The sequence below is a fragment of the Limulus polyphemus genome, unplaced genomic scaffold (assembly GCF_000517525.1).
Source record: "Limulus polyphemus unplaced genomic scaffold, Limulus_polyphemus-2.1.2 Scaffold4082, whole genome shotgun sequence".
NCBI lineage: Eukaryota > Metazoa > Arthropoda > Merostomata > Xiphosura > Limulidae > Limulus > Limulus polyphemus.
The window spans coordinates 58,831-70,859 of NW_013669692.1; the positions used below are offsets into that span (position 1 = coordinate 58,831).

General features: G+C 32.1%; 1 protein-coding gene across 1 annotated transcript; it reads right to left on the reverse strand.

Annotated features, from left to right (window-relative positions):
* Positions 1-6,249: 6,249 nt before the first annotated feature.
* On the reverse strand, positions 6,250-9,056 carry LOC106470553 (39S ribosomal protein L53, mitochondrial-like). Its single transcript, XM_013931116.2, has 3 exons — positions 8,907-9,056; positions 7,111-7,223; positions 6,250-6,287 (listed from the first exon to the last, which is right to left on the reverse strand). The coding sequence occupies exons 1-3, from the start codon at positions 9,038-9,040 to the stop codon at positions 6,250-6,252; spliced, it is 285 nt and encodes a 94-aa protein (XP_013786570.1). The 5' UTR covers positions 9,041-9,056.
* Positions 9,057-12,029: the final 2,973 nt, after the last annotated feature.

Sequence of the window (12,029 nt, forward strand, 5' to 3'; positions counted from 1 at the left end):
TATATATATATATATATATATATATATATATATATATTAGTTATGAAAACAATTATAAGTTAAAATCAGAATATTTAAAGTTGTTGTTGTTTTATTTGGGGAGGAGAGCTTGATGCAATTCACGTCGGTACTGAGCTGTTTTTCTTTAAATTAAGAAACCTACAAAATAGACAAAAATATGTATATAATGTTTAGAACCAATGTTGTTATCAGAATATCACCACAATCCGGTGTGTTACAGTTTTAACCCTTGTTTTACACGTACATATTCAAAATGAGAAAAACTAGAGAGAATGCTATAATTGTTTTTAACTCCATTTCAGATGTAATCGAAACATATGTTTTTATGAGACCTGTTATCTGCAGAAAGTGTCTTTTAATCAGAACTATTATCTGCAGAACTGACCCAACAAATGTACACTACACTGTACCTCTAAAGTATGTAATAATTTAATGGAACTTCTAGTGATTCTTAAAGATATATTTTAGTACACATAATACGTCACGAGATGATGCCCTTGAGGCTAATACCTTTTTGAAATAGGATGTATTGATTTAAATCCTCGTTACTCAGATTACAGTATGCGGTCCATCATTGTAACCTGTATTTTCAAACAAGTGTATCTGAAATTGCCCCAAATAGTTTGTGTGTGTGGGGGGGGGGATTTTGGAGCAGTGTTTTGGATGGAATTTTCTCGTAAAAGAACAGGTATTTTGAGAGGTGATTAAAACAAAATAATTGCATATTGTGACATTAGATAGGTATTAAGAATTCACAAGATATGACGAAAAACAAGGACAAAGGATGCTGGAGACAAAAGGTGAAAATGATTGTTGTTGTTGTTAAATGTTTTATATTATACAGCTAGTGCCAGATTTTGAAGTGTACACATGTTTGTAAACCAGTTTGCACTCTTTTTTTTTTAAGTCATATTAGTAAGATTAAATAAATTACTATGGCTATTAAATAAGTTACTTTACTGTCCCCGGTGGAACAGGTAAGTCTACGGGCTTGCAAAGCTACAATCCGGGGGTTCGATTCCCCGCGGTGGACACAACATATAGCCCAATGTGGCTTTTCTACAAAACAAACAAATACTAAGTTAATTTATTATTATTAGCTTTCGATCTTTTTTGCTGGGCAACTGGATATCAAACACGAGTACAATTATTTAATGAACACTAAGGAAATTATAAAATTTTGTACTTAACGTTTAATTTAAACTATTCCCCAATTATTCTCATATTTAGTATTTTTAACGTTAGGTGGCAGATAGAGTGTGGGGCCGAAATATATTACACACTCGGTCTTCTTCTCTGAAAACCCCAAGGGACCCAAAGAAAATATTGTAGTGTTTAAAAATAAACTAAGCCTAATACTGTTGTCTTAAGACAAAAATAATTGATTTACAATATCACACTTTACCAGCAAAAGGCATTCCTGCTGTAACAGATAGCAGATTTTATTACTAGTTACGTATCCTAAAAAGATGGTTTGCTATGGCCATCATATTACGAGTCCAGTAATATTGTTGTTTAAGATGGCCATTGTAAACCAATGGATAATAGCATTTATTATGAGTCTTAAACAACAATATTACTGATGCTATTATCCATTGGTTTACTATGACCGTCATGTATAGGCTATTATCCATTGGTTTACTATGACCATCTTATTACGAGCCTTAAACAACAATATTACTGATGCTATTATCCATTGGTTTACAATGACCATCTTATTATGAGTCTTAAACAACAATATTACTGATGCTATCATTCGAGGCGGTTAACTATGACCATCATTCATTAAACAAGGTTTTGGCTAAAGTAGTGGATGATGTATTTTACTAGTTTTTATTTCTCACTAAACTGGCTTCAGTTAAATTGTCTTGAAATGTGAAGATTCGCGACTTTAAAAATCCAAAATAGTTTAAAAGTTTCTTTGTTGAATTTCGCACAAAGCTACTCGAGGGCTATGTGCGCTAATCGTCCGCAATTTAGCAGTGGTAGAGTAGACGGGAATCACTTAATCAACAACATCCACCGCCAACTAGTGGCTACTCTTTATCAACGAAAAGTGGGATTGGCCGTTATATTATAACGCTTCCACGACTGGAAGGACGAGCATGTTTGGTGGCGGATTTGAGGCCGCTTATTGCGAATCGAGCATCTTAAAACCACCAGGCTAGTGCTAGGACCAGTTTAGTTAGTAATCTAACAATAAGATTTCTGATTAATAAGTGATCTAAAGAAAACTGACTTTGTTGAATAAGCGTGTGAACTATGAATCTTATGAAGTAACTCACAAGACTTATGCTGAATAAAAAAACAAAACAAAAAACTTGTACTGATTGGGTGAAGGCTTAATGAAAATAATGTTTACCTCGATCCTCAGCTTATGAATGCTGTCTTTTATTCGAAGGTTCTGTTCATCATTAGTCTTCGAATAATAAACAAGGACTCTTCGGTAGCCGCGGCTCTATTTATATCCGAAATCGGTCAAGAGATGGAGCTATGAGCTAAATGTTTGTACTTGATAAAAAGAAAGAAAAAAAAAAGGAAAAAATAACTCTGAGCGATTCTATGAGCCACTGTACCGCGGCTGAAATAAAGCTTACTGAGGCCTAAGATAAACATTGTTGGAACAAGTAATAAAACACTTCTGTTGCTATAAAAATGTAGTTTTTGATAAGTTTCTAGCTGTTAGGAAATACATTTATTCTATCGTCAAATTAAGAAGTGGGTAATGAAGATAGAATCAAATTGTTTTCCTTTCTTTGTAATCGGTTAAGTAATTAGTGTATTTTTATTATCAAGTGATACACCAGAAACGAGAGCCCACGAGATTATTGGTGTGTTTTTGTTGTACGTCATATATTTTAGTCCTCAAATTCCGCCTACTTCTCTCTTCTTATACGTATCACTGTATCGTCAAATGTTGTGTTTAACATATAATACCCGTATTTATATTACTGTACAGTACTTTGATTGGGGATAATAATAATAAATCAGTCTTAAATGTATCATATATATTGATTTATTTACTCGTGGTTGTTTGATGTGTATTTACTGTATCTTATGAGCAAACAGTTAATTGGTGGAAATACGAAAATTTAACAGTCATTTGTTTGTTTTTGGAATTTCGCGATAAACTCATCGAGGGCTATCTGCGCTGGCCGTCCCTACTTTAGAAGTAACAGACAAGAAGAAATAAAGCTATTCAACACTACCCACTCCTTTTACCAACCAAAAATTGGGATGAACCGTAACGTTATAACGCGAGCATGTTTGGCGACAGGATTCGAACTCGCAGATTTAACAAACCCTCCTGATATTTCGTAATCTAAGTGTGTATTCTAGACTGATGTGAGATATTTTTAAAGTTCGCCCTTTTAATTTAAGGAATCGAAGCTCTCAGAATTAATTATTGATTCTCGTAAAAAAATCACTCTACCATGACCGGCGAGTGTAAACCTGCATATAGAAATTTTGAAGTGAAAAGAAGAATTATATTTCAACAACTTTTAGGAATTTATAATTTGGTCATTTTGTGTAATTTGCATATAAATTAAATACAAATCTTTACGTTTGTTTGTTAAAGAAACCAAACCACTTGATCATACGTATTTACCAGCAGACACGTGAACGACAGTTGTTTCAACATGACGATGTATCTGTTATCAAGTTTATTAATAACCAGTTAACAGAAATAAAATATATTTAATGATAATTTAATTCAACATTAAAATGCCCAAACAAAATTTTATTAAAATAAAACCTAGCCAGTTGTTTTCTTAGTGAAAAGCTACAAAATGGGCTATCTGCACCCTGCCCTTTTAAGTTTTCAGTGGCCTGAAGTGAGGGGACCCGTTCCTCTCACTTGGGCCCGGCATGGCCAGGTGGTTCGAGCGCTCGACTCGCAATCTGCGGGTTCGAATCCCCGTCACACCAAACATGCTCGCCTTTTCAGCCGTGGGGGCATTATAATGCAACGGTCAATCCCACTATTCGTTGGTAAAAGAGTAGCCCAAGAGTTGGCGTTGGGTGGCTGCCTTCCCTCTATTATATGACAGCTAAATTAGGGACGGCTAGCGCAGATAGTCCTCGTGTGGCTTTGCGCTAAATTCATAACAGACTAAACCAATCACCTCAGTTTTCAAACTGTCCCAATAAAAATGCATCAAATTAGGGAAATTACTCTCAGGAAAAATGCACAAACTTTAATCCAGAACCCAAAAGCTTCCAGGGTCCTATGGCGAACCCTGCCATAATAGATGTGCCTACGGGGTCCAATACATACACACACTTTTAATTTGCTTCCTATTAATTAGTAATATTCGTATTCTTTTATTTCGCGATATTAATCACTACCAGTGATCGTAAATTATCATGTAGGATATCATAATTATTTATAAAAACAACAACATTATGATATGTATATTTGCAAATGTTTTCATAACTTCAGTTCTCACCTTTTACTAATAACATTTATTTTGTTCGCACAAATACGAGTATGGTAATAACGATCCATGTAGGCTGTGGCCTTAAGAGTCGTTGTACAATTTTTTTAAATTTTCTTTCGTGAACAATGGCCCACTTTCCCGCCAATTAAAATATAATCAAAGGAGGTAGAAATCACGGCAACTTCGCGACATTATGAAGGGTGGATTCATAGCGACTTCATGCGATCATAATTAAAGGTGGTAGAATCAAAAAGTATAAAGAATAGACTCATGTGGGCTTCAAGGTACCATAATTAAATGACCAGAGACATAGTTAATTCATTTCCTTGAAGTGATATTTTGAACCTGAACAGCACCTTATGTGACACACGAGCTAAATTTAGAACTACTGACCAGAGAAAGGTCAACCAATAACCAGATTTGCGAGAATTCTTTTCAACATCATGTCGTAGCTCGATTCTTGGACCTTACCATATGTAGCCCATCACACTAACTATTAGGCTATGCCCCGATAATTAATACTTTAGATGAATTTAAAAATAAATTTTAAAACCACATGTGTTATTTAAATTAAATTCTAATGTTATTGCACCTTTACTATTTAACCCTAGACTGCCAATGTTAAATTTTCAATCATTAACATAGCGACCCCACGCTGGTGTTCTAGGGTTAATAACTTACAAATGTGATGTATGTGAATGTAACACACACATATATTGGGGCACATTTGTGCAACAAAAGTGATATAAAACTGTAATAAAAAAAAGAAGCCATTCATACAAAGATCTAACCCATGATTTATTACACAGCAGTAATATTTGTGAAAATAATCAGTATATTGTAAGTTTTTGTTTTATGGTGTTCATATACTACCTACTTACACTTGTTTATTAAATTAGCTATATTAATTACTGAGATGGTTTTGATCTATGTGAGTAACTTACTTTGATAAAAGTAATTGATAACAATAGAAAAATAAAATTGTTGCTTAGTAACAGCTTCTGTCAGTGACTAATATTGAAAATTGTGCTACAGTGATAAAGACACTTGGATTTTGAAAACGGTTATATCCAAAAACAAATCTAATACGGGACTATATTGGTATTTTTTCTTTTTATAAAATCTGTCAATTTTCCTAATTTATAATGGAAGAACAAATAAAAACATTTATGTACTTGTTAGAGAAATAAAGTAACAATAATAATGAATTTAAAGATAAGTAAAACCACTTCTGCTTTCAAATATCCTGTGGTCTCTGGGTGCAGGGATAAAAATTAATACTGTAACACTGTGAGAACATGACTCGTGAACAAAAATTACATGTGGAATAACACAAGGTTATTTTCAAAACTAGCAACTTGACATCGTTGGAACTTACTCAAGAGTTTTTGAAAATTGTCAACAGGTTTGATGTTCCTGCGGAATAAAGAGCCTACAATATTAGATATAAATGTGTCGTAAAAGTGTGGTTTTCGCCAGCAAAGACAATATAACATTTTGTGAGAATATTGTATTAATGCAGGGATATTTACATTATACATTTAGTTAGGTGTAGGAAAGAATAAAACGATATGAAAACTTTAGATAGTCAGCTTATCCTGTGTAACAAGTTATATATATGGAGCTTCCAGCATTTACTGATGTCTTTGATGAAGAGAGTTGTTACACGTTTTCCGTTTTTTTCATTTTAGCAACAATTTTTCTGGCATTTCTTTTGTCATTAAATTAAAACCAATCAAGTGAAATCATGAGACGACTTCAGTAGCGATGCTTTGTCATAATGTATTTATGTAACTGAGTCTAGTCTCGAGTTCTTTCCAGAAGCTAAAAGAAATTATAAATCAAAATATTTTATTGCAGAACAAAGTAAATCTCCAAACTTAACGAGAAACCAATAAAAGTTATTTGAATAATAAAAGATTTATTTTAGGATGTATAAAACATTTAAATGTATAAATTGTTGTCTAGTTTTACAGCAGCTTCCAAAGTAAGATTTATTTCACAAAAAACTACACTGTATGCAGCTTGAAAGACTTATTCATATATACTGAGCATTTAAGATTTATTATATAAGAACTTTTCTTATTATTAAAAACAACTTTATAGTAAGGGAATCCTTCACCAATTAATAATCCATTCCTACATATACAAATAAGGGATAAAGTCGCAGGAGTAATTTTTCAACTGCCCTTTATCTGGATACCACAAATGCTGTATGCTAATTTCTATAGCTAAGTAAGTTCTTAATAATATTTTTCTAAATATAACTGGAAAAAAAGTATTTGAGGAGTTGATTATACATTGCAGGGGTTTCATAACATGAAGATATCTAACTTCTCAAACATAGATATCCAAAAATCTTCTCATACCTACAAAAAGTAACACCAACATTCAATTTAGTGAATATTAGTTAAACAGTGTCATGCTATGTTATGCAAGATTTGCTCTTTAATATTTCAAAGCAAACTGTTCTCACTGTTACTTGCACTTTTCTATAATAACTTTGGTGAAAAATTGATTACATATGTTAGGAAAGAATAAAAAAATGCTTAAAGTTTTAAATCCAACTGACTAAAATCCAAAAAATAAATGGGAATTATGTAAACATATGGTTATATAAAAAAAAACGATTATATGTTAAACTCACCAAGTTTTACATCCACCTGTGGTTCCGAGCGGTCATTTGCTACTTCTGTTTTTAGTGAACACTTGGTATTACTTTCTCGCACTCTTTGTATAGACAGGAAAAACAACAAATCTCTGAAATAACCAATGTTGTAAAATTTGACAGTTATAATCTTCTTGTCAATAAAAAAAATAATTTTAAACAGTTCCAGGTAAGAACACTGAATTAGTATAGATACTAAATAAATAGAGTAGATAAAAGTATATTATTCTGGTCTTTGTCTGGAACACTTAAAAGAAAAAAAAATCTGTCGAACTATAAAAAGCCTTATATTTTTTTTACTAATGTATAATGCAACTATCAAATATTAACTTATTACTAACCATCATTAAATTACATGTTGGATAATCATATGTTTGGTGTTATTGTGAATTTTGAAAATTCCAGATAAAGAAAATGAATACATTAGTTTACCAAGTGAGAAAATTAACCTTGTACAAAATCAGTCATACTTGTTGACTCTGACTTTTAAATTACAGCATAAACCAAAATAACCAATACAGTTATAATGAAGTCACCAGATATACCAAAATCGAAAAATAACTATTCTAAAATGCACTTTTTTTTTTTCATGAAACAAAATGTACTAGGGAAAAAAAATTACCAAAAAAGTTTTCCAAACTCTTTAAAAAAATATTGAACCTTTTTATTAAATAATTCAACAGTGTAGCATTTCTCATTTTAATGAATGCTTATGCATAATTCGTAGCTTATTTATTTAAACTTGGAATCTGTGAAAGTTCCAAATAAGTACATGTATAATTACAGTACAATGGGACTTACAGATAAATAATCCATACTATAACAAATGTAAATTTCTTAATATCTTGAACAACTTTCCCAATTGAAAATAACATTAACTTCTATGGAAAACAAAACACGTTTGAACTCTAAAAAGTAACAGTTTTTGTAACTTATAAGGTACACAGTTTAGAAAATACTCTCTTGCCAAAAATAACATCACCAATAAACATAGCAAATTTATTCCAGGATAACAACAGTAGGGTTATCAAATCACTTTACATTTTTCTGATTCATCATTAATTTCAACAATTAAGTTATATACTTAATACATAGTATTAGACCTATAGAATAAAGGCTATACACTTCTTGAGATATTAGGCTAATCCAACCTTTGAAATATTTTTCTGTCCAACTTGTGTTTGGTGGGAGGTTATTCAAAATAATAATATTGGCCACATTTATCAAATTATTATTAATAATAAATCTATAAGTTTAACTAATAGTACTTTAAAAAAAACCTGAAAAGTCTACCTTCAAATATGCTCATATTAAAGGGTTGTTTATATTTGCCTTTACTTGATTTTTGATCCTACGTGTTTTTGTAACATAATGGATGTTATTAGTTATGATATCAAAACCAAAATACAGTACAGGTGCTTGCTTGTATGTTGTAGTTTACAATTTAAACTAAAGACTGAATCCCGACAACGATTTATCTATAACTTATAAGTTAATCATTACTATTACAGCTCTATGATACAACTAAATTATAAATTCGTTAGAATCAGAATTTATTTGGTGCAATTGTATCTTTAGCTTGTAAAATGTACTGCAAACGTCATTGTCCAGTAATAATATAAATTAGTAAATAATAATAATACTGTTCGCTAGGCCCAAGCAAATACTATACGAGTCATGATTGAGTTGGCTATTATAATACAACTATAACTTAGCTTATAAGATTTACAATTACTAAGTTAACTTTTTAATTTATTCATTAAGGAAATTACTACCTCACTGATTCAACATTAGGATGAAATGGATCAAATTTAATTTTTACTTGTTGAACCGGCCGTAAATGCAACTCTTTTACGGTTCTATACAATGCCATTTTCACAGGACTTTTTACAGAATTCACTGCTGCCATGTTTAATCCTACTCTCGTTCGCATGTGTTTATTATTGTATCTTACGCTCCACCTTTCGGAAAAGAAAAATATTATTCTTATAAATGTTGGCGTTTAATTTCGAGCTACATGAATTTGATCGTTACCAAATACGCTTCTAGTGATAAAAGTAATAAAGTATATATGGAAATTAAACGCATACGAACATAGAATATATGTTTTATTTCAATAATATATAGAACTTTCTATTTAATGATACATGCAAAAGAAGATTTATCGATATTTAATAACTCGTGTCATTGAGAATCTATTTTGATAATAATATTTTATGGCAGTGGTCATAATAGACAAAACAATGAACAGGGCATCAAAACCCCATGAAAGAGAAATATGACTTAGTTGTTGAATAATAAATAAAGCGAACCACTATTTAAATAATACAGCAATTGTGGAAACATACATAAAAACAAATTAAAATTGAATAGAGCTATTTAAACATTTGTTGTGAGTGTAAAACACTTTGTTACAACAGCGGAAGTCACGTGATGCTGCTGGCTCATGCGTGACTGAGTTTCTCGGATTATCAGGGAACTCCTCGAATTTTGGCGAAGCCTCTTTCTTAGTATGTAATCCTGGCGAGAAAAGCCAGCAGATACGATGATGTATGGATGATGAAGCGAACAGTAGTCATGGTGAGTTTCGGGTAATTTACGATTATGTTTCGAGCTAGTGTGTGTTTTGCACTCGTAGAAAGCAAAGTTATCGAGTTTAAAGTGGCGAGAAAAGTACTGGCAGTGGAATGGCTGTGTACTAAAAGTTTGTATCGAGAAAGAATAAACTGGTTTAATCAAGAAAGGACTTGTATCACTGAAGTTCCTCGGAAATAATTTCTACCAGAAATTAACAAACAAGCAGATACATAACAATTTAAATACACCATTTCGATTTACAGATTAAAGTATTTATCATAATCTATTCTGGTTGGAAAGTATATAGATGTGTCGTAATAGCATTCATTTACATATTTTTGTTTTGACCTCAAAACCGAGTCCGAGATTTATGTACACATATAAGACTGGGGAATGGAATGATTATTGTCTACGTATAGCCTACTTCAACTCCCGTGAATATCAAATAAGTAAGGTTCAATCTATCTATGTTTATCTCTATTTTATCGTTTTTTCATGTGTTATACAGTGAAACTGCCCTATTTGTTGTCGAGAGGGTATTAACCTACTTTATTCCTATACTTATGTATAGATTGTCATAAGTATAACAATGCCTCGTCTAGACTAAATGCTCTAAGTAACCTAAAAGGTCATAAGACTCATTTACAGCTATTCCTAATTTTAAGTTACTGATCAGAAGAAGTGCAGTCAGCCAGAAGCAATCTCAGCAAGGGCTCTTCCTAGGTCTTTGAACCAAATAATAGGATTGATTGATACTTTTATAATTCTCCCATTGTCGTAAGTGAGGGTTGTGTTCACGTCTCGAACTTTAGACCCATATATTTGCAGCCTGACACAATGCCACTATTGCGATAACAAAATTGTTAGAGGCAAGAATAGCTAGTCTTCGTTATTATCGTGAATATAAAAAAGCCACATTTTAAAGAACATAAAAGAGAAGTTCTTTTAAATATTTCAATTTGTTATTTGTCTTTAAGAGCAGTTATGTCACTCAAAATGCATCATCTACTTTTATTTGTTTTTGTCTTTTATCTCTTTGGTAGCATTTTGTGTTATTTATCATGATAATCGAATCCAAGAAGAGTAATTAAGGCTTAGGGTTTATTTAGCTCCATAAATTTAGAGACACTGGAAAAGTTTATATATTGTTACGTCTGTGTTCGTTTGTTAATTACCCGTAAAAATTCTTTCCGAAGAACTTCAGTGATACAAGTCCTTTCTTAATTAAAACTAGTTTATTCTTCCTCAATACATCTTTGCAGTACACTTAATTTCCACAGTCACTTTAAGTTAAACACACGCTATAATTCACAACGATTTACACACTTTACTTACGGCTTGACTCGATTATCTGTTTCTGTCTCCCTGTCTGCTATTCAATTATCTATCCCGTCACTTTATTTGCCGGCTTATATACTATAAGAGCGCGTGTCTTCTCATAATTGATGAAGTATATATATTGTTACGTCTGTGTTCGTTTGTTAATTACCCATAAAAATTCTTTTCGAAGAACTTCAGCGATACAAGTCCTTTCTTAATTAAAACTAGTTTATTCTTCCTCAATACAACTTTGCAATACAATTAATTTCTACAGTCACTTTAACTTAAACACATGCTATAATTCACAACGATTTACACACTTCACTTACGGCTTGACTCGATTATCTGTCTATATCTTCAATCTCTCTGTCTGCTATTCCAGTTCCGATTAATTGTTACGTTTTATCTGGTGCGCTTATATACAGGAATAGAGGGCGTCTAGCAAATATTGGATTATTCGTGATGTTCCTCGATCCTTCTAGATACTCATTACGTGTTACCAGCGTCATGTGACTTCCGCTGTCGTAACAATATGCTCTTGCTCCCTACTAGGTACTTATCAAAGATCGATTTTAGATTCAATATCCCTTCTCTTGAGGATATTCTGGGCTTAAATCCCAATTGAATGTCAGTTATCTCTGCCTCTAAAATGGTCATATTTCTCTCTATCAAATAATTGAATAAGTTGGTGAAATAGTGCTTTCCATCTAGAAGTTACAGTCCCACTGGAAGCCAAGACTTTGACTGGTAAAAAGTGCAGAAACTAGTAATAAAAAATTTTATTCTAAAAATTTCTGCATTGAACTACCTAAGGTATGTATGCGTCCGCCATTTAAGTGCAGTGTATGAGTGGTTGAATGCAGGAATAAATAATGCAGATTTTCCTCCCTTCCCAACTTCTTCCTAGTTCTCGATCCGTTTCCATCCCTACATTTCAACAATTTCAGATTAAAATTTTTGTTACTAGTGTGTTGTTACGTCTCCGTTCGTTCGTTAATTTT